A 23,628-nucleotide genomic window follows, 5' to 3' on the forward strand; every position below is an offset into this window, starting at 1 on the left:
GAGAGATTAATAATAATAACAACCACCACATGATTATGCTTTAATGAGAGCAAAGTGCTTCATATACATCATTTAATCATTTCATTTGGGGTCCAATGACTTGCCCATGGCCACAGAAGTAGTAAATTGTCAATGTTGAAATTTGAACCCAAATCCTCCAACTCTAAGTCTCATATCATCATGTTGCCTTCCATAATAGCCCTGCAAGTACCTGAAGACAGCCATTGTAGTCTCCTTCCCTCAAAAACCCCTAGTTGCTTCAACCAGGTTGCATATAGCATAAATATCCAGGAGGAGTGAGGGGCAGTTAATTGTGTCAAACAGTAATAGAGATAAGGTAGAATGAAGAATGGAAAAAAAGATTGAAATTTAGGATGGGAGAAACCTACAGAAGATGGAAGCAGCAGCAGGTAACAGAGGAGGAAAGAAAAAATTTAGCAGTTAGGAGATGTTGGGGACCTTGGACAGAGACACTTGAATACTTTGGAGGCATTGGAAGTCTTTTTGCACAGAGCTGACAACCGAGTGGAAAATGATGTAATGGACATGTTTGGGACAAAGGATGTGAGCTGAGAGAATGTCCAAGCAGGAAGAACCTAGAACGGAGAACATCCAAGCGAGAAGAACTTTAGAACAGAGAATGTCCAAGCAAGAAGGACCTTAGAGTGGAGAACGTCCAAGTGAGAAAGACCTTAGGGAGGAGAATGCAACAATTCGAAAGGCCCTTAGAACATCGAATATGAAAGCTGGGTGGGTGCTTAGAATACAGAACACAGGATGTCCGGGTTGGGAGGGCTCTTCGAACACCATTCCACCTCCAAGGACCTTTTCCATCATAGTCTGGCCCCACTGCTTATTAGCACAGCACCTGGCCTTGCTAGGTGTTTAATAAATGTTTGGTGAATTAAGTTCCCACTTAATAAAGGATGGCCCTGAAGCTCAGACAATGTCAGATGGCCTGAGAAGTTCCCAGGCCAAAGGTCCCCTCTGCCACCCCACCTGCCCAGCTCACGCTCTCTGTCACTCTCCCCTTCTCCCGCAGGATGTACGCCAGCCGGCGGAAACAGAGGTACTGGCCGTACTCTATGGATTGTACAGGCAATGAGGCTCACATCTCCAGTTGCAAATTGGGCAATCAGGCTGCCGTGGACCCCGTGAAGAATTTCTCCTGTGAGAACGGGATGCCCGCCGTGGTGAGCTGTGTGCCCGGCCGGGACTTTGCCCCCGGCAGTCTTACGGGCTTCGGAAAAGCCTTCAGGTCAGAGGTCAGTACACTCAATCTTGTTCAGATGCTTAGTGCGGTGCAAGCTCAGGCGGCGGAGAAGCCCTGAGAGGGAGGGGCCCAGGGAGGCGAGGCTTCAGCCAAGTAATGTCACTTGGAGGGGGGGAAGGGAGTAGGCTTGGGAACTGCCTGGAAGTGCTGGTAATTCCCCAGGAGAAGGCGAGGGAGGGAGAAGCTTTGTGAACGAACCATGAAAATCTCTGCTTATGCTCACCACTCCTCTGCTCTCAAACCTTCCATGCCTCCCAGGACCTTGAGAATAGAGTCCGTGCTCCTCAGATCATTCTAAGCCTTCCATAACCTTTGTACCTTCTTACCCTTCCCACTTGATTTCTCACTAATCCCCCTTATTATACCCAATGCAACAAGGAAGAGAGGAAGGAAGGAAGGAAGGAAGGAAGAGAAGGAAGAAGGGAGGGATGGAGGAAGAAAGGGAGGGATGGAGGAAGGAAGGAAGGAAGGAACAAAGGAGGGAGGAAGAGAGGAAGTATTTATTAAGCACCTACTATGTGCCATAATGGGGCAGGCTAGGTAGTGCAGTGGAGAGTTGACTGGACTTGGAATTAGGAATTTTCATGAATTCAAACCTGGCCTCAGATACTAACTGTGTGACCCTGGGCAAGTCACTTAACCCTGTTTGCCTTATTTTCCTCATCTGTAAGATGAGCCAGAGAAGGAAATGGCAAACCAGTATCCTTGCCAAGAAAGGCCCAGATGGGGTCACAGAGAGTTGGACACGACCAAACCAACTGAACAGCATGTGCCACAAATTACTAATAGTTTCATCTGATCCACACAACGACAACCACCCTGGGAGGCAGAGGCTGCTACTCTCTCCATTTTACAGGTGATGGAAGTGAGGAAACTGAGGCAAACAAGGTGAAGTGACTTGCCCAGGGTCACACAGCTAGTAAGTATCTGAGGTCAGATTCCAACTCAGGTCTTTCTGACAAGCCCAGGTCTCCATCTCCTCGCTGCCTCAATATTCACTGTTCATAAGAAGGGCTCTAATAACAGTTTATTGGAAGGTGGTTTCTAGGACAGTTTCAATGCCAAGTTAAAAGGTTTGGACTTCTATTTGGTAGGTACTAGGGAGCCATGGAAGGTTTTGGAACAGAGGAGGCTCCTTGGAGGGCTCCTCCTAGTTCTCAGAAATCATCCAATGCAGTGTCCCCATTGAAAGGTTGGCCCTGCTCCTAAAACTCCCCGCCACTGTCGGTCAAAGGGAGTAGGAGGGAGACCGCTGCCACCCGGCCCCTGGCCCAGCTGGGCATTCCTCCAACATGAACACTTTCGGCACTCAGGGCCTCACCATCCTGCTGTCACCCACGTACTTGGTCTGCCTGAGGACAGAAAGCACCCAGCGCTACCCAGTTCCTGACTGTCCTTTGGGAGCTGATATCCCTGCATGGTGAACATGGACCTGTATAGTCTGGATCCCAAATGTACAGTCAGGGCAACATTAGGAGGCCTGAGTTCAAACTGTTCCACTGTGTGACCTTGGACAAGTGACTTACCCTCTCTGGGTCTCAGTTTCCTCAAATGTAAAATGGAACCTGCCTTCTAGACTCAACTTGGTGCCCCCTAAAGACCTGCTCTGCCATTCCATAAAGTTGTCTAGCTACAATGTTATGTGTCTTTAAGGTTCCTTCCAACTCTGATTTTCTGTGTTTTGAAGTCAGTCCATTAACAAACATTTATTAAGCACCTACTATGTGCCAAGCACTGTGCTAAGACGGTCTTTGCCCTCAAGGAGCTCAATTGTATGGGGGGGAGGGGTAATATAATAATAATTAGTATATCCATGTTATATATCGGGTGGGTGTAAGGTGATCTCAGAGGGGAAGGCACTAGCAGCTGGAAGGACCCAGAAAGGCCTTCTCCAGAAGGCAGAATCTGAGCAAAGTCTTGAAGGAAGCCATTGAAAGAGGTGGGAGTAGCAAGTACTTTTCCAGGTCTGACATCCTCTGCTCTAAGGTCCTTCTGCCTCTGGTGTTCTGTGGTCCAAGGTCCCTCCGGCTCTGACATGCTATGATTCTCTGCTCTCTCCCATTTCCTGACTAGAGCCCAGCTGTTGGGGAATCCCCACCTTTTATCATTTAAAAGAAAGGGGTCAAGTTGAAACAAAACAAACCCATTCCACACTCCCCCCACCGTCAGCCCCACCACACCCTCTCCATAAAAAGGCCCTTGCATTATTTTTTCCCCAACTGTATTCTTCCTCCCATCCAGTGCCAGCTGACTCTCTGCCTAGTCCCTGCAGGGAGAGGGCCTGCTGACTTTACACTTTGCCTTTGTTGTGATCTGGCCTGTAGGCAGCCTGTTGGAATGGAGCTGAGATCTGGGCTTGGCTGTGGGGGAGCTCAGAGAAAGGAAATTTAGCCCAAACACAGGCGTGAGCCAGGAAGTTTAAAACAGAGATCTAGAGGGAGAAGAAGGAGTCTGTTTGTAGTTTGGGAGCCTCCTGCTGATACTTCTCAGGAAGTCAGGAACAGGTCTTTGGACTCAGTTTCTCCATCTGTAAAATTCGCACGAGTGCGCGCACGCGAGTGCGTGTGTGTGTGTGTGTGTGTGTGTGTGTGTGTGTGTGTGTGTGTGTATTAGACCGGGATTCAGATGGGTGGTGCAGGGAATAGAAAGGTGAACCTGGAGTCAGGAAGACCTGAATCCAAATCCTGCCTCAAACGCTCACTGGCTAGGCAACCCTGGGCAAGCCACTTAGGCTCTCTCCGCCTCAGTTTCCTCAAATGTAAAGTGGGAATGACGATAGCACCTACGTTCTAGGTTGTTAGGATGATCAAATGAGACAATAATTATGAAACATTTTGCAAAGCTCACAGAGCTATAGAAAGGTTGCTGTGGCTGTTGTCATTATCTCTAAGGTTTGTTCTAGCTCTGCCATTGTGTGATTTTGGTCCCCTGCCCCCAGGCATGATCTCATACTGGGGTTTCTCTAGGATCAGAGAGGCCGACTCAGCTCACAGGCTAATTAAAAAGGAACACGAGCACAGCTTAGAGAGAGGAAAGGAGCCCCAGGGGACCGGCAACTGATGAATTGACGGAGCCTTCGTTAAGTGCCTGCTATGCGCCAGGCATTGGGCTAGTCCTAGGGACATAAAACCAAAAAGGAAACATCCACCCTCCATGGGGACACATGTGGCTGTGTGCAAGTCACAGATGAAGCAGACACAAGAGAGCCTTGGAGGGGAGGCCCCAGAGGCAGGAAAGGCGAGTAAGCTGGCGCCTCTTGAGGAAAGCGGATTCTTTCAAGTGATAGAGGTAAGGGAGGACCAGCATCCAGACATGGGGTCAGCTAACCAGAGGAACAGAAGGAGGCAGAACAGCTGGACCATGGAATGCATGGAGGGGAGCAGAATGTGAGGAGGGGCCCGATTGGGAAGGGCTTTAAATACCAGGCAGATCCTCAAGGTAATAGGGAGCCACTGGAGTTTATTGAGTGAGGGGAAGAGAAGATGACATAAAGCACCAATAGCAAGCATTTATCTATCACTCTGAGGACTGCAAAATACTTTATGTATGTGTATATATGTATAGATATGTAGATATGTATATACACTCATATGTACATGCACACACATATGTGTGTGTGTTTATATATGTATATGTATATATATTTACACATACACACATTATCTATGACAGCAAGGAGACCAAGTCAGTCAATACTTAAAGAAATTAATTCAGGCTATTCAGGTCAAATACCGAAGCTGAAATACCTTGGCCCCATAATGAGAAGACAGGAGTCATTGGAAAAGATCCTGATGTTGGGGAAGATTGAAGGCAAAAGGAAAAGGGGACGGCAGAGGATGAGATGGATAAATAGTGTCATGGAGACAGTGGACATGAGTTTGGACAGACTTTGGGAGACAGTGGAGGAGAGAAGGGCCTGGCAGCTAAGATCCATGGGTCACAGAAAGTCGGACAAGACTGAACACCAACAAAAAATATATACACACATAAGTATGTATATACACTTACATATAATGAACACATATATAGTATATATTACCTCAATATACAAATATATTAAATATATTAATAAATATATTATATATAATATATAAATATATAACAAAAATCTATACATGCATAGGTATAGTTACATCTGCATAAAGGACTCTATATGTAGCATGCATGTTTGTGTATGTGTGTGAGAGGGATATGGGGCAGGGGGAGTCCTGCTGCTTTGCCTCGATGACCATGGTGGGGGGTTGATGGGCCAAGAGATTGGCAGAGCCAGTTAGATTGGAAGGGAATTTTGAGGTCACTGGTCCAACTCTGACACTATGAGGTCACTGGTCCAACTCCGACACTATATAGTTGAGAAAATTGACTCCCCAGGATGTGGAAGGACTTGCTCTTGGTCTCCCAGATAAGCAGGGCAGAGCCAGGACCCCAAAACCAGGGCTCCTTTTACTTCATCATGAAGGCTCCTGTCATGCACGTGAGTACCTGCTGATGGCCCCCTCCTTACACACCTGCTGATCCCCTGACTCTCTCCCCAGCAGCCCAAGAGCAACAGACTGGAGCCTCCCTCCCCAGACAATCACCTCTTTTTAGACTCTGGATAACTGCCTCTGATACTAATGGTGGAGAAAAAGATTCGATCAAGGTCTCTGGACTTCCTCTCCCAGATGTCTGCCTTTAGCCTCCTGGCTGAGGCAAGGATTGGGTTAAGCCTCCTCCTCCTCAGATTTCTTGCATTCAAACCCAGAGCTCAATGCCATTCCAGGAGGATGCTTAGCTTTGAGCCATAACAGAAGCAAAAACAGTGAAATCATCAGACCTCTCCCCAGTGGGGACCAAGCAGAGACTCAACTAGCAGAGGATGGGGAAAAAATAAAATTAGAGGGAAAATGATGGGACCCCTTTTTAAACAGAGAGAGGATGGTGAGGCTGGGGTGGGATAGGATGGGTTTTGAAAAAATTAACTAGGTAGACAAAGCGATGTAAAACGTCGGACACTGTGTTCAAATCCTACTTTGGCAAAGTGGGCCTCATTTTCCTCAACTGTCAATTGAGGAGAATAGATTCAATGAATCTCAGGCCCCCTCAAATTCTATGTTTATGATCCTTTCAGCACAGCATTTGGCAAAGTTCTCCCCTGGTCTTTGTGGACAACATGGCGAGACATCGACTTGATGAGGATGTGTTTAAGGTTGATTGAATGATCAGACTCAAAAATACTCATTTGAAAGCCTGTACAGAAGGAGATCTCTCATGGAGTGCACTGCAATCCACCCTAGGCATTTTGCAGCCTAATTTGGCTATTCTCAGGACATTGTAGGCACTAAGGAAATGTTTGACTGACTGATTTGATTAATTCTGCCCATCAGTTGGATGGAGGCATAGATGGCTTGCTCACCCAATATGCAGTGTCTGGGGCTGCATTTGAACTCAGGAAGCTGAGTCTTCTTGACTCCAGGCCTGGCGCTGTATCCACTGCAGCGCCACCTAGCTCCCATCTAGACAACCACTTATCAGCAATATTTTTGAGGGAATTTTTTCTCAGCTACAAGTGGTGCCAGCTGGCTTCTGAGGTCCCTTCTAATTCTGAGACTGATTCTGGAAAGTCCCCCACATGATTGTTAGAGCTGAGACTACAGTCCTGGTCTCCTAATTCGCAGTCCAAGTTTCATTCCACTGTCATCGTTCATCTTGCATCTAATCAATGAGACCCAAGGGACAAGTCATTTAACCTCAAAAGCCTTTGGTTTCCTCCTCTGTAATAGGAGGGGGGTTTTACTCCATGACCTCTGATGTCTCTTCCTGCTCTAAACCCTATGTGTCTCCTCTGGGCCATCCAAGAGCCCGCCCTTCTCAGCTCAGATTTCAGCTGTTAAGCTGTAGACTAAAAGTTCTTTTAAAAAATGACATATTTTCTTTTCACCCTTATTTCACTTTTCCACCTCACCTCTCTAGAGAACCATCCCTTGGAACAAAACTTTAAAAATAAAGAAGAAAAACAAAGTAGTTCATTAAAGCCAGCAAACACATCAGCTGGCTGTGACAGTATGTCCGACATTCCACACCCATGGTCCCTAACGTTCTCATCTCTTCTTCTGGAGCCACACTTGGTCATTATGATTATGTTGTGTTGATTTTCAATCGTGTCCGATTTATTATGACCCCATTTGAGGTTTTCTTGGCAAAGGTACTGGAGCGATTTGTCATTTCCTTCTCCAGCTCATTTTACAGATGAGGAAATTGAGGCAAACAGGGTGAAGTGGCTTGCCCAGGATCACACAGCTAGTAAGTGTCTGAGGCCAGATTTGAACTCAGAAAAATGAGTCCTCCTGAGTCCAGGCATGGTGCTCTGTGCACTGTGGTGCCACCTAGCTGCTCTATATGATCATGCAGTATTCCATTTGCTTTTGTTTTGTTTCTGTTAACATCGTTGCACTTGCTGGGAATTTTGTTTTCCTGGTTTTCCTGACTTCACTCTGTATCAGTTCATACAAGTCTCCTCATCCTTCTCTGAATTCTCCAGATTTATGGTTTCTTACCATGCAATCATAATCTATTCTGTTCATAGTCCACATTTTCTTCATCTATCCCCCCATCAATGGGCATCGATTTGTTTCCAGATCTTCGCTAACACAAGATGTGATGCAATTAATATTTTGTGGTATTATCAGACTCATCTTTGTCTTTCATCTCTGTGGGTCAAAAGGTATGGTCATTTTGGTTCCCTTTGTAGTATAATTTATTCCAACTGGCTTTCCAGAATGACTGGAACAATTTCCTCAGCCCCTCTAACAGTTCCCAGTCCCCTTTTGTGTTGGGTGTGAGCTGAAACCTCAGAGCTATTTTGATTTATGTTTCTTGTGTTATTGGTGAGTTGGAGCAATTTTTCATATGGCTGTTCACAGCTGGCAGTTCTTTTGAGAACTGTCTGTTCGTGTTCTTTGAGCACGTCCCCGTTGGGAAGGACTCCTCAAAAGAACCAAGTCTGACAGTGGAATGGTCCTTTACCAGGCCAAACCCCACCTCTCTCCTTCTTCCAGCACTGGAGGACACTCTCTCTGCAGTCACCCCAAGAACTCTTGGCTCCTGCCATTATGTACTCTTGTAAGGGTTACTGGGACTTGGACTTCTGAAGCTGTTAAAGATAATGTCCTGAAAGGCCTGTCACCAATGAGGCCTTTTGGTAGCTTGGAACGGTTGTTTGTTCCAATTGTTCATGGCCCATCACTTGCTGGGTTTCAACATCAGTTGAGCTTAGACAAGACGCTGTAGGGGAAAGAGCCCTGTGGCTGGAGTGCTTGAATCCTGGCTTTTTGGCTTCCTGCCCATGTGACCTTGGGTGAGTCTGCCTGGCCTCAGTGCCTTCATCTATAAAATTTGGATTAGACTGGACTGGACTCCTTCCAACTATACATATTTGATCAATCAGCCAACAAACACTGATTAAATGCTGAGCACTGGGCACACCAAGACAGAGACGCCCTCCAACCACGCTCTAGATGGATAACCGGTGCTTGAAGAGCTCTCCAGAGTTGTTTGCACGGCGCCTTGGATGCACCAAGACAGAGACGCCCTCCAACCACACTCTAGATGGATAACCTGTGCCTGAAGAGCTCTCCAGAGTTTGCACGGCGCCTTGGATGCACCAAGACAGAGACGCCCTCCAACCATGTTCTAGATGGATAACCGGTGCTTGAAGAGCTCTCCAAAGTTTGCACGGTTTGCACGGCGCCTTGGATGCACCAAGACAGAGATGCCCTCCAACCACGTTATAGATGGATAACCAGTGCTTGAAGAGCTCTCCAAAGTTTGCACGTTTGCACGGCACCTTGGATGCACCAAGACAAAGATGCCCTCCAACCACGTTCTGGATGGATAACCGGTGCTTGAAGAGCTCTCCAAAGTTTGCACGGTGCCTCGGGTGCATTATCTCACCTCATTATAACCCAAGGATTAAGGGGATGGAAGTATTTTTATTCTCATTTTGCAGACGAGGACACTGAGGCTGGATCTTGACCGGATCAGGATCCCATAGCTGGTGCCAGAGGTGAGATTCGCACCCAGGTTTTCCTCACTCTAAGCCCAGTGCTCTCTCCTTTTTACTTTGGCACTGATGGGCTGAAAGCTGAGGGTCTCATCTCTAGCCATTTTCTATGCTGTAGCCAAGATATTAGGGGAGGGGAAGGGGAAGGGGAAGAGAGTAAGCATTTATGTTGTGCCTGCTGTATGCTGGGCACTGTGCTAAGCACTTTATAGATGTTTTCTCATTTGATCCTCAAACCGCCCTGGGAAGGAGGTGCTGTTAGCATCCCCATTTTACAGATGAGGAAACTGAGGCAAACAGGTTAAATGACTGGCCCAGGATCACACAGCTAGTGAGTGAAGAAGTTCAGAAGCTTGGGAACAAAATCCCCTCTCTATTGACTGAACCGCTGGTAGGACTGGGAGGAGGAGAGGGCAGAGACAAAGAGACCCAGGGAATGTTTTATTTTGGGGGGACCGGACTCATGATATTGTTGGTGACCACTGGGGAAACTCCTTCTTTTAATGTGGATCGGCACCTGTTCTGTAATCTACGGTCTCGTAGTGTTGCCTGAGCTTAAGTGACGTGCCCAGGGACTTGGCCTCGGACCTTTCTGATTTTGAGGCTGGCCCTCCACCCATGATCCCACACTGCCTCGCCTTAGCAGTAATAAGAGGTTGCATTTTTAAGGCATCCTGGACAAGGACAGCTACCCCCAGTTTACAGATGCGATTGCCCAGGCTCAGATGGGTTGAGCTGCTTGCCCGGGGTCATCTAGCTAAAGAATCTCTTTGTTGGACTCAAACCCAGCTCTTCTGACTCCGTATTCAGAATTCCCAAGAAACACCTGACCCATCCTGGAGAAATGCCACAGGTTGGGGAAGTTAGGTGGCTCAGTGAGTAGAGCACTGGCCCTGGAGTCAGGAGGACCTGAGTTCAAATCCAGCCTCAGATACTTGAAACACTAGCTGTGTGACCTTGGGCAAGTTACTTAGCCCCAATTGCCCCGCCTTCCCCCCTCAAAAAAAAAGAAATGCCACAGTTGTTAGTGACTCCTCATTCCCCACGCCACTCTTCCTGCTGCCCACTTACTGCCTCACCTCCCATGGGACAGTTCTGGGATCCTATAGGCCTGGATTGACCAAGGCCCTCCTCGCCTCCTTCCATATCCTTCCTGGACACAACATGGGCAGTTGTGTGATTGTGGGAAGGAGACCATGTGTCCGTATCCCATGAGTCATGACTGAGTGACTGAAGAATTCTAGCAAATATCAGCCCCATGCAAGTCCACAAATGGCTGAAGGTCCCTAGGCTCCTTCTGTTGATAATTAACAGCCACTAAGAGTGATTTTATGTAACCTCCAGCCCATTGGAAGAAGAGCAGATGTGGGAAGAGGGAAATCTGGGGCTCAGCAGATGTGCTGAAAGGGACTCATGTGACTTTGGTCATAAAAGGGCAGTTAGTTCTCACACAATTGGCCTATTTGGTGGGCCTGAATCATCACTGAATCGTCCAGAAACCTTAGGCCCAGAATGGAGGGTGGCATTGGTGGGGTAGCACCAGCTCTGCCCAGCTTTGCACCATCATGGTACACCCAGTCATGCTAAGCTCCTGTGAGCCTACCTCTCCTCCTCGTGTTCAGAGCACTGGCCTTGGAAGCAGGAAGACCTAGGTTCAAATCCTACCTCAGGCACCCATTAGTGTGGTTACTGTGGGCCTGTTGCTCAACCTCCCTGTCTCAGTTTCCTTATCTGTAAAATGAGGGGTTGGTCCTTGACAGCCTCTAAGGAGCCCTCTGGCTCTAAACACATAATCTTGTGCTTCTTCCCAAGCCCTCTTCCCTATCGTTGACCCAGAAGGACTGGAGGGTTTGTTATCCATGCCTCTGTTAAAGACAGCCCCCTTTGAAAGATAAGCTTCCCCCTGCCCCAATTCTATCAGGAGCCCCAAAAATGAAAGTGGGTTGTGTTGGGTTCCCCACAAGCTTCTGTTGTCTATACCTCCAGTGACAGGCCCTCACTAAACATTAACACTGGACTGGACTATCTGAATTTATGGTTTTATCCACCAACTAAGGGAGAAGGAAAGGGAATAAGCATTTTTATAGTACCTACTATGTGCCAGGCACTGTGTTAAGTCCCTGGGAGGTAGATGCTGTTATTATCCCCACTTTACAGTGAAGGAGGTTAAGTGACCTGCACAGGGTCACACAGCTAGTAAGTGTCTGAGGCTGGATTTGAACTCAGGTCTTCCTGACTCCAGGCCCAGCCATCTCTCTCCCACTCCACCAGGTGCCTAGATTGTAAGCTCCTTTAGGGCAGGCACCACATCTTACCTGAGCTTGATATCTCCCTCAGTGATGAGCACAATATTTACATGTTTTTAGTGGGTAGTGTCAATAGAATTTCCAGTTAGAAGGCACCTCAGTGGTCTTCTGGTCCAAGCCATAGTGGAGGAAGAAGCTTCTGTCCAGCAGGCCAGAGAGCCAACCAGCCTGGCCTGCAGACCTCCATGGACAGGGAGCCCCTGGCTGCTGAGCAGCCCTGCCCATGCTCAGCCAGTTCTCGCCATTAGAAAGATCTCCTGAACGAAATTGGCCTCCTTGTGCTCTCTACCTCTTTCCCCTGGTTCTGCTTCCTGGAAAGACCCAATGGAACCAGTCTGAATCCCTCTCCCACGTCCCAGTCCCTCAAATACTCAGCCACTGCTATCATGACCCTACCTCCTTCCTATCCATCAAGTCTTCTCTTCTCCAGGCCAAGCATCACCAGCTCCTTCCACAGAGGCTCCCTCTCTCCCTCCTTCCCTTCCTTCCTCAAGGCCTTTCCCTGCCCTGGCCTTTCCTCTGGGCACTCTCCAGCCTTCAGCTTAGCCAAGGCCTTCCTAATGTTTTCTATTATGGTGATGAAATCAGGCCGTCACTGGGACATCCCCTCTTGGGCCATGTCATCAGGCCCTGATCTGAGGGAGACAACCTGGTAGTGACGTCTGGGGATTGATCGTTACTTTGGGAGGAGATCCTGCTCTATTCTCCTAAAGTCTCCAGATCTAGGGCTCCAGAGACAAGATGGTTGTGGAGAAGTCCCGAGGTGATGGAGGTGAGGGGGGCTGCTTTTGGAGAATGAGAGGGGTGGGAAGGTGTGGGGGCCCGGGGGCCCAGCTGCCCTGCGAGCCAGGGAAGGGGCCATCCTCTAAGCCTCTTGTGTCCCTGGAACTTAGTCCAGTGACCACCACATAGTAGGTGCTTAACAAATGTGTCTGATTGATCTGGTGGCTTGAGCAATGGTTAGGGTCCCTGACCAAGTTCTCCCAATGCCTTCTACTATGAAGCCCCCATAAATATGAATTGTCACTAGTACCATTAACATTATCATAATCATTATCAACTCTGCCTCAATGTTGATTTAAGGTTTGTAAAGGGTTCTGCCCACAATGATGGTGAGGTGGGCAGATGGGATGAAGTGTCCTAAATATGGAGTCTACATCCTGTGCCCATCACTTAGGAACTCCGTGACCTTTGGCACCTTCCTCCTAGGGTTGTTGTGAGGACCACATGAAGTAAAGTGCTTTGCAAATCTCAATTTGATAGTTGGAGGAAACTGAGTCTCAGAGAAAGAAGTCAAGTGACTTCCCCATGGCCACACAGCTTGTGAGTGCACAAGCCAGGTTTCAGATCTAGGCTTATTGGAGTCCCAGGACCTGTGTTTGAATCCCAGCTTCCTGGGCCTCATTTGTAAAATGAGATTGGCCTGGGTGACCTCTGAGAGTCCTTCCCGCTGGCATGCACTATGTAGGAGGTGGCATAATAGTGAGATGCCCCATAGGGAATCTGGCACAATACTAGGTTCTGACTAGGGATGGAGAGTGCCTGAGAGGCAGGCAGCAGATCTCCTTAAGACTGACCATGCATCAGGCACTTCTGCACTCAGCAGGGGCCTCTTTCTCTTCCCCAGCAACCCCTGGTACGGCTGAGAGGAGGTGCCAACACCGGAGAAGGCCGAGTGGAGGTGCTCAAGAACGGGGAGTGGGGAACCATCTGTGATGACCAGTGGAACCTGGTGTCGGCCAGCGTGGTGTGCCGGGAGCTGGGCTTTGGGAGCGCCAAAGAGGCCATCACGGGCGCCAGGCTCGGGCAAGGTAAGAAGCAGCTCCTGGCTTCTCCTGGCTTCTCCTGGCCTGCCTCTGCCCAGGGCAGCTCATGGGCAGCCACAGGAGCCCTTCCCCATCCCCCAAGATCTTCCCAGCCTTCCCTTTCCAGGACTTAGGGAATGGTGATGTTTGCCTGTGGCCGCTTCCAGGGAATTCCTCTCTCCCAAACCCAGCCTTTTGTCTTTCATTTTATTTCATTTTTAAGAGAGTATTGTTTCTTTCTTTCCTTCCTTCATTTCCTTCCTTCCCTTCCCTACCCCTTCCCCTTCTTTCCTTCTTTTTTTCTTCCTTCTTCCATTTTACTACCTTCTTTCCTTTTTTCCTCCCTTTCTCCTTCGTTTTCTCCATCCCTCTCTTCCTTCTTCCATTCCTTCTTTCTTTTCTTCCTTTTATCCTCCTTTCCTTCTTTTTTCTCTCTTCCTTCTTTTCTTCTTTCCTTCTTCCCTTCCTTCCTTTCTCCCTTCCTTTTTCCTCCCTTCTTCCCTTCCTTCCTCCCTCTCTCCCTCCTTCCCTTCCTTCCTTCGTTCCTTCCTTCCTTCATTCCTTCCTTTCTCCATCCCTCCCTTCCTTCTTTCTTCCTTTTCCCTCCCTTCCTTCTTCCATTCCTTCTTTCTTTTCTTTCTTTTATCCTACCTTCCTTCTTTTTTTCTCTCTTACTTCTTTTCTTCTTTCCTTCTTCCCTTCCTTCCTTTCCTCTCTCCCTCTCTCCTTCCCTCCCTCCCTCCCTTCCTTCCTTCTTTCCTTCCTTCCTTCTTCCTTCCTTCCCTCCTTCCTTCCTTCCTTCCTTCCTTCCTTCCTTCCTTCCTTCCTTCCTTCCTTCCTTCCTTCCTTCCCCATCCTGGTCACTCTCTCCTGAACATGATCCTGCCTTTCCTAAAATGTAGTGCCCAGAACTGGGTCCTGCACTCTGGCTGTGGCCTGATAGACCACAGAGGACGGATCATCTCCCTCCGTCTGAAGACTAGAGTATCATGGCCTTGGGGGCCACCACATCATGCTGAGTTCTCAAGTGTCCAAAAAGTCTCAGTGTAGTTTTAAGCTTTAATAACAATGAAGATGATGATGGGCTTTAATGGTTTAAAACTATCCTAAGACCCTAAGGACAGCCTGCATTTGTTGCACATCGCATCAGTAAACAGTTTGCTCATCCCGGCGTCTGCCCAGGTTCAGTCCAACAAGCAGTGCCATTGTCTTCACCTCAGCCCATCTTTTTAGCCTGAGGAGGGAGCTTTCCTCCTCACTGGCATCCAGCACATTCCCCCTTCCTGCTTCATGTTCCCTGCCAAGCCGATGGGCTTTCCATCTCTGCCTCCTTTATGCAAGACACCGATAAAATGTAAGAGCCCAGGACAGAGGGGATTCCCCCAACACTTGCCTGAGGCTCCCTCCAAGCTGAAGGCGATCCACTAATTACATCTTTTGGGACCTCCTTATTCAGCTCATTCCAAATCTTCTGAATGGCTAGAATATCATCTAACCCAGATCTTTCCATCGCCCCCACCAACACAGCACAAAAGACTCCAGGCATTCTGGTGAAATCTAAGCATGCTCTAGCTGCAATGGGTCCTTGATCTGCCAGGGGCACAGTGGAAAGATCAGAGACTCTGGAGTTAGAGGTTCTGGGGGTCAAATTCCATCTCTTTGTGACCATGGCCAAATCACTCTGGGACAGGATCTCTGTGAAGGCACTGGAGATACGTAGCCTTGAGAATAGAGGACTTAGGAGGGCATGAGAGCTGTGTCCAAGTATTTGAAGGGTTGGCGTAGGAAAGACAGATCAGACTTGTTCTTCTCGAACCCAGAGAATAGAACCAGGGCCAGTGACTAAAGGTCACAAATTTAAGCTGTATGTCAGGAAAAAGCTAACCATCAGAGCTGTGCCCAAAATAGAAGCTGCCTTCAGGAGTGGTGGTTTCTCTGTGACTGCAGGCCTTCAAGGAGATGCTCGAGGACCAATGGCTACTAGGTTACATGGGGGATTCTGGAATGGCCATAGCGGTCTCCTCCAACCCTGAGATTCTGAGATCCCAACACACCCAGACAAAGGGCTCTGGGACAATGTGGGGAGATTGAGATCTCTTTCACCTGGGCAGGTCAGGGATGGGTTTACAAAGAAGGTGGTGACTGAGCTCAGCCAAGAAAGCTTCCAAAGGGCAAAGAGGAGGAGCAAGAGCATAAAAGGTGGGGAACAGGTCCTGGTTAAGCTCCAGCCCCTCTACCTACTGTATTCCCCTCCTCCTGTAACAAGAACACCAACGGGGAGGCAGCCCAGTACAATGGAAATGTGCTGGTTGTGTTTGAAACCATTAGCCCAGAGTTTGAAGCTTGGCTCTACCACCTTGGGTGGGTCATTTCCCTTCTCTGACCTTCCCCTATAAAATGAAGGAGGTGGGCTAGACAGTAGCCCTCTAAGCTCCCAGTTCGTGATCTGTGATCCCTTGAACTCCTCACAAGGTTGGTGCTGACCCCAACCACCACCATTGAGATGGAATTTGGTTTCCATTACCTGTTCAAGCCTGGATCCAGACAAGCTTTGAAAAGGGCAACCCTGTGAAGAGATGTTTTTCAAACATGAGCGTAGAGAAGAACACCCCCCAAACCACGGGAGGCCCTTCACATACCAAACATCCTTACACTTCCTCCCCAGACCCTGCTTCTAGGAATTGCTGAGGCTCAGGGCCCCTCGCTAACAATGAGCCGTGTCTTCGATTTCAGTTTTAAAAACAAGGCACAGAAACATCTGCATCTGGCAGGAGCGAGTGTGGATTTTATTGGGCGGTGAGGGGCTCAGCAGCGAGGGTCCCAGGCCTGGGAGATGGGGCTGTGATGTCAAAGGGTCATAGATTTCCAAGCTGGGAAAGTCTTTAGAGATCGAGTACAGCCCCTCATTTCACACATTCTACACGTATTTCCAGCCCATCAGAAACCCAATCCTAGAACAGAATGTGCCAAGCTCATTAGCCGCTAGATTCTTAAGTCTAAGAAAAGCCCAAAGAGGTCTCTAGGGTCTGCCTCACACTTTATGCTTTTGTTTTTAATGTTATTTTAATTGATGCCTTTTGTTTTTTAAAAATACACTCCTTTCTTTTTTAAACATTATTTCTTTTATTAATTGCTGCCCCCCCTTTTCATGCCCCCTGCATACCCTCCACATGTACATGTACTATCTAGCCAAGTGCATTTCCATATTGGCAGTGCCTGAAAATGTCTCTTTCTGCATTTTAAGTTCCTCACCAAGTGGCAAGTTTCATCTGCATTTACTCAGTCATGATTTATCATTGCATGGATTCATGTTCTAAAGTATTTGAAAGTTCTACCATGTTATTATTATGCAAATAGGTCTCCAGCTTCTGATCGCTTCACTCTGTATCAGTTCATAGAGAGATCTTCTGACTTTCCTCTGAAACTGTCCATTTCATCCTTTCTCATGTCAAAGGAATATTCCATCACATTCACATTCCATGATTTTTTTTAATCATTCCCCAATAGGAGGACATTTCCTTGGTTTCCAGTTTTCCTGCCTGCCACTTCTGAAGGGTTCCTAATATGTGGAAGCCAAGGGACCACACTTCTGTCCTTTTGGCTTGCATAGAAATGGATCTTTCAGAACCACCTGGGAGTTCTCTTCTCAGGAAGTCCTAATCAAATGTCAAACCATGCTTTTAAGTGGGTGTGTGAGAAGAGGTTCTGTGGGCTGGAGCTCAATGAGGAGCACTGGGACTGGTAGTCATAGATGGTGAGCAATTGGAGCTAGAGGGGACCAAAGAAAGCAAGAAAGTGGTATGTATGATAGAGAAGTTTCCAAGAGGGCAAAGATATGGGTGAAGTACAGAGGGCAAATGGGGTTTCTCCAGATCTGGGACATTGCCTCATAACTACTGGAACCAGTCATTGAAGCGATCTTTCCCAGTTAGGACCACTGGCCTCAGAGCCTAGGTTCCAGGCCTTCCAATGACCCACGTTTGTCTGTGTGAGACCAGGAAAATCACCGAGTTTCTCAGTGCACCAGGTCAGTCTTGAAGACTATAAATTACAGAATACATGAGTGGAGGAAGTTTCTCAAATCAAGGAAATCACAGATTCAGACCAAAATTTTGAAAAATCCAAATTATGAGAGATTGTACTGTTCTTGCCAAAATTAAAAAGCTATTTGCTTTTCCTTTTAAAAGAATATCTCACCTCTGACATGGTGTGACCTAGGGCAAATCCCTTAACTTCTCTGGGTCTCAGTTTCTTCATTTGTAAAAAGGAGAGAGTCTAGAATTTCTTTTTTTTTTAATGCAATTTATTTATTTAACATATTTGGTTTTCAGCATTGATTTTCACAACAGTTTGAATTACAAATTTTCTCCCCATTTCTGCCCTCCCCCCCCCACTCCAAGATGGCGTATATTCTGGTTGCCCTGTTCCCCAGTCAGCCCTCCCCTCTATCACCCCCCTCCCCTCTCATCCCCTTTTCCCTTCCTTTCTTGTAGGGCAAGATAAATTTCTACGCCCCATTGCCTGTGTATCTTATTTTTTAGTTGCATACAAAAAGTTTTTTTGTTTTTGAACATCTGATTTTAAAACTTTGAGTTCCAAATTCCCTTCCCTCTTCCCTTCCCACCACCCTCCCTAAGAAGTTGAGCAATTCAACCTAGGCCACATATGTATTATTATGTATAACCCTTCCACAATATTCATGTTGTGAAAGGCTAACTACATTTTGCTCCTTCCCAACCCATCCCGCTTTATGAATTTTCTTCCTTGACCCTGTCCCCTTTCCAAAGTGTTTGTTTTGATTACCTCCACCCCCATCTGCCCTCCACTCCATCATCCCCCTGCCTTTTATTTTTTTTTTTATCTTCCTCCCTCTTCTTTCCTGTGGGGTAAGATAACCAACTGAGTATGTATGGTATTCCCCCTCAGGCCCAATCTGATGAGAGCAAGGTTCACTCATTCCCCCCTCACCTGCCACTCCCCTCCTCTCCTAGAACTGCTTCCTCTTGCCACCTTTATGGGAGATAATCCACCCCATTCTATCTCTCCCTATCTCCCTCTCTCAGTAAGTTACTCTCTCATCCCTTAATTTCATTTTATTTCTTTTAGCTATCTTCCCTTCATCCTCAACTCACCCTGTGTCTGCTCTCTTTCTTTTACATATATATATATATATACACATACATACACATACATACATATACACATAGATACATGCATACATACACATTCACTTATATATATACATAAACATATATATATGCATATATATATATGCATATTCCCTTCAACTACCCTAATACTGAGGTCTCATGAATCATACTCATCATCTTTCCATGTAGGAATGTAAACAAAACAGTTCAACTTTAGTAAGTCCCTTGCAATTTCCGTTTCTTGATTACCTTTTCATGCTTCTCTTGATTCTTGTGTTTGAAAGTCAAATTTTCTATTCAGTTCTGGTCTTTTCACTGAGAAAGCTTGAAAGTCCTCCATTTTATTGAAAGTCCATATTTTGCCTTGGAACATGATACTCAGTTTTGCTGGGTAGGTGATTCTAGGTTTTAATCCTAGCTCCGTTGACCTCCGGAATATCGCATTCCAAGCCCTTCGATCTCTTAATGTAGAAGCTGCCAGGTCTTGGGTTATTCTGATTGGGTTTCCACAATATTCAAATTGTTTCTTTCTGGCTGCTTGCAGTATTTTCTCCTTGATCTGGGAGCTCTGGAATTTGGCAACAATATTCCTAGGAGATTTCTTTTTGGGATCTATTTGCGGAGGCGATCGATGGATTCTTTCAATTTCTATTTTGCCCTGTGGCTCTAGAATATCAGGGCAGTTCTCCTTGATAATTTCCTGAAAGATGGTATCTAGGCTCTTTTTTTGATCATGGCTTTCAGGTAGTCCAATAATTTTTAAATTATCTCTCCTGGATCTATTTTCCAGGTCAGTGGTTTTTCCAAGGAGATATTTCACATTGTCTTCCATTTTTTCATTCCTCTGGTTCTGTTTTATAATATCCTGATTTCTCATAAAGTCACTAGCTTCCACTTGCTCCAATCTAATTTTTAAAGTAGTATTTTCTTCAGTGGTCTTTTGGACCTCCTTTTCCATTTGGCTAATTCTGCCTTTCAAGGAATTCTTCTCCTCATTGGCTTTTTGGAGCTCTTTTGCCATTTGAGTTAGTCTATTTTGTAAGGTGTGTTTTCTTCAGTGTATTTTTCAGTATTTTTTTGGGTCTCCTTTAGCAAGTCATTGACTTGTTTTTCATGGTTTTCTCGCATCCTTCTTATTTCTCTTCCCAATTTTTCCTCTACTTCTCTAACTTGCTTTTCCAAATCCTTTTTGAGTTCTTCTATGGTCTGGGGCCAGTTCATGTTTTTCTTGGAGGCTTTGGTTGTAGGCTCTATGACTTTGCTGTCTTCTTTAGGCTGTATGTTTTGGTCTTCTTTGTCACCAAAGAAAGAATCCAAAGTCTGAGACTGAATCTGGGCGCGTTTTCGCGTCCTGGCCATATTCCCAACCAACTAACTTGACCCTTGAGTTTTTCAGTGGGGTATGACTGCTTGTAGATTACAGAGTTCTATGTTCTACGTTTGGGGGGGAGGTGCCAGCTCTGTCAGAGCCGCACTCCTCCTTCCCCAAGGACCCCCAGTCCAGACTGGGCTCAGATCTTCGGCAGGCTGTGCACCCCTGCTGTGATCTGCCACTTAATTCCCCCCACCAGGTGGGCCTGGAGCCGGAAGTAACAACAGCTGTAGCTGCCCCACCTCCGCTGCCCCCGGGGCTGGAAGCCGAACCGCGAACTCCTTCCACTCCCGCAGCTTTTCCCACTAACCTTCTCCGCAGTCTTTGGTGTTTGTGGGTCGAGGGGTCTGGTAACTGCTCACGTATTCAGGGCGCTAGGGCCCCCTCCGCCCGGCTTCCGGTCTGGATCGTCCATGCCGCTCAGGCTGGGCTCTGCTCCACTCCGTTCCCAGCTCCCAGCTCCCAGCTCCCAGCTCCGTGTGGAATAGAGCTCACCCAGAGACCATCCGGGCTGTCCTGGGCTGGAGCCCTGCTTCCCTCTGCTGTTCTGTGGGTTCTGCCGTTCTAGAATTGGTTCAGAGCCATTTTTATAGGTTTTTGGAGGGACTCGGGTACTGGAGCTCACTCTAGTCCGTGCTTACCAGCCGCCATCTTGGCTCCGCCGAGTCTAGAATTTCTATGATGTCTCTTTTTCAGTTCCAAATTCTCTCCCTCCTTCCACCCTTCCCCCCACCCATTGAGAAAGCAAGAAATAAAATGCCCATTAGACAGGTGAGGTCACACATTTTCTTAGTACCCACTATGCACTGGGTGAGGCCCTGGGGACACAAAAAGCCAAAGCTAAAAAAAGGTCTTTTCCTCAAAGAGTTTGTATTCTATAGGGGGAAAGGAGGGGATGTTGCAACATATACACAGATAAATACAAGTGTATATAAAATAAATGTGAAGTCCTTGTGGAGGTGGCTGCCACTGACAGCTCATGAAATCAAAGAAGGGTTCTTGTAGAAGACAGTACTTGAGCTGGGCCTTGAAGGAAGCTCATGGTTCCCAGAGGCAGAGGTGACAAAGGAGAATATTTTCCCCTTCCTTGTTCCCCACTCTGCCAAGTCTCTGAGGGGCTTTGCGGTTTGTTCCTTTGATTGTCTTGTCTATCCATGGCTGGTTGCTTCCTGGTGCCCCGTGGCCTAGTGGGTAGGGTCCATGCAGATGTGAGAAGTCAACAAGGGCTCCTCGGATGAGATAAACATTCCATGGGGACAGAGGGAAGCCAGCTTCCAGAGGGTGTGTGCAGGCTGACCTAATTCTTTCCTGAGTAGCCCGGTTTCCTAAGGGCCTTAGAACTAGAGAAACTGGGGACAAATCGGTGCTACATTTTGGGGAGGGGTCACTTCTTGGAAGAGCTAATCTACCAGACTCTCTTTCTCTCTATGGAAAACTAGCTTATAAGAGATATCAACACTAAGGAATGAGATGTGTTTCTTCAGAAAAAAGAAAAAAAAGTGCAACTTTTTTATCTTGGCAAGAAAAATGGCATCTCTTGTAACTGGGATGGATACTTGAAATGATTGGTTCCAGCTGGTCCCTGAGGAGGCATCATGATTCCAGAGAAATGCAGCTTTACCCTCTTCTCCATATTTGCCACCCTAGGAAGAGGCCTTCAGTGCCCTGGGAAGTCAGGGCTGGCAGCCAGGCCCAGAGAAAGGATTCTGGCCAAGGGTAGGGCTGGGAATCTCTCAGAGGGATGAGCCTGACCCAGGGAGCTCAGAAGCTAGAGGTCAAGTCAGAACAGCTGGTCCAAGAACTCAATTAAGTAACCATTTATGAAACATCAGCTGAACATGATGACATAGTGGGTTAAGTCCTGGCTTGGAATCGGGAGAGCCTGAGTTAAAATCATGCCTCTGATGCCCATCACTTGTGTGACACTTAGCAAATAACTTGATATCTCTGAGCCTCAATGAACTGAGTTCAAATCCATCCTCAGGCACTGACTAGCTGAGGGAGCCTGGGCGAGTCATTTAATCTTCTTTTTGCCTTACCTGACAAATGGGGATAATAAGAACAGTACCTACCTCCCGTGGTTGTTCTGAGGATCAAACAAGGTGTTGCCATTATTCAGTCATGTCGAGCTCTGTGTGACCCATGTGCTTTGGCCAGGGTGGGGTTTCTTGGCAAGGCAACTAGAGTAGTTTGTTATTTCTTTCTTTATCAAACAAGATGATATTTGTAAAGTTAACACAGTGCCTGGCACACAGTAGGAGCTGTATAAATGCTGGTCACTATTATCATTATTAATTATTATTTCTGACACTATGTCTACCCTGGTCCTCAGTTTCCTCATCTGTAAAATGAGGAAGTTGGACTAGATGGCCCCTCAGATATACTTCCTATTGCTTATCTAGTTCTGTAACACCCAAGAGCCCCATAATTGTAGAGAGACTGTGATTTGTGTCAGGGTAGACTGAGGCAGCCTTAGATATTCCAATTGTCCTAAGCCCTGATTGGGAAGATGAAAAATTTAGATACAGAGCATGCAGTCTGGTAGAAAATTGTGGCTGGTATTTATATAGTGACTTGTGGTTTGCAAAATGTATTTTCTCATGATCTTGTGTGATCATCCTGTCAGAGTCATGCCAGTACAGTGCCTGATACACGGTTAGCACTATCTATTTATCTACTTATCTATCCATCTATCTTTCTATCTTTCTATCTATCCCTGTCCATCCATCCATCTATCATCTATCCATCTATCTTTCTATCTATCTATCCCTATCCATCTATCTATCTTGTCTATCTGTCTGTTTCTCTGTCTCTCTGTTTGTCTCTCTGTCTCTCTATGTATCTATCAATCTCTGTCTGTCTCTGTCTTTCTCTATCTACCTATCTATCGATCTATCTCTCTGTCTTTGTTGATTGATTGATATCATATGGCTGAGAGTCAGGAATCCCCTTAATGCCAGAAGAATCAGACGTGTAGGAGACCCAGTGGGCCCTGGAAACATGCATGGTAAATCCTAGCTCTCTTCATGTCACTCACCTCTCAAAGGTTCCGTGGTTCTGTTTCCTCTAGAATAAAATACAATCTCCTCCATCTGGCATTCCAAGAGCTTGACCGGTTGGCTGCGGTGATGTACATTCCCAGGCTGATTTCCCATTGCCCCTCACCATTTACTCTATATTCACCCCCTACATGTGATTTTCTATCTTCTGACTCTGCCCAGTCTGTTCCTCGTGGCTGGAACGCATCCCCTCCCCCCCCCACACATCCCTCTAGGTATCCCAAGCTTTTTCCAAGGCTCGGCCCAAGTGCCAGCTCTTACAAAAGGCCCCAAGTCCTCCAGTCACTTAGTATTTATACCCAGGCAAACCACTTCACTTTCCTGTACCTCAGTTTCCTCATATGTAAAATGGACGGAGTAATGGCTCCTATCGATGATGATGATGAATTTCATGCTGGGGATGATGGTGGTGTGAGAGGCCCTTGGACTCCTTTCCTTTTCGATAGGCTCTTACTCATGGATCCTCAGAAAGATATTTTGGAGCATGTGAGCAAATAGTTCCCTAATAAGTTGGAGATCTGGCTGAGTCCTAACTCATCCCTCCCTAGCACTAGAGTCCATTGATTACACCTTTGTTGTCTTACGTCATCACACAGCAGCTTTCCCCCATTACTACCCAGAG

The 23,628-nt window shown here is 46.9% G+C and overlaps 1 protein-coding gene across 2 annotated transcripts in view; it reads left to right on the forward strand.

The window, feature by feature from the left end:
- LOXL2 (lysyl oxidase like 2) overlaps positions 1-23,628 on the forward strand; it is a 163,247-nt gene that overhangs the window by 90,169 nt on the left and 49,450 nt on the right. The window contains exons 5-6 of one of the 2 annotated variants that reach the window (XM_036752881.1): positions 1,043-1,265; positions 13,248-13,431. In XM_036752881.1, coding sequence (XP_036608776.1) covers positions 1,043-1,265; positions 13,248-13,431 — 407 coding nt within the window. The remainder of the gene's footprint in view (positions 1-1,042; positions 1,266-13,247; positions 13,432-23,628) is intronic. The other variant, XM_036752882.1, reaches the window with a different exon arrangement.

The sequence above is a fragment of the Trichosurus vulpecula genome, chromosome 3 (assembly GCF_011100635.1).
Source record: "Trichosurus vulpecula isolate mTriVul1 chromosome 3, mTriVul1.pri, whole genome shotgun sequence".
Lineage (NCBI taxonomy): Eukaryota > Metazoa > Chordata > Mammalia > Diprotodontia > Phalangeridae > Trichosurus > Trichosurus vulpecula.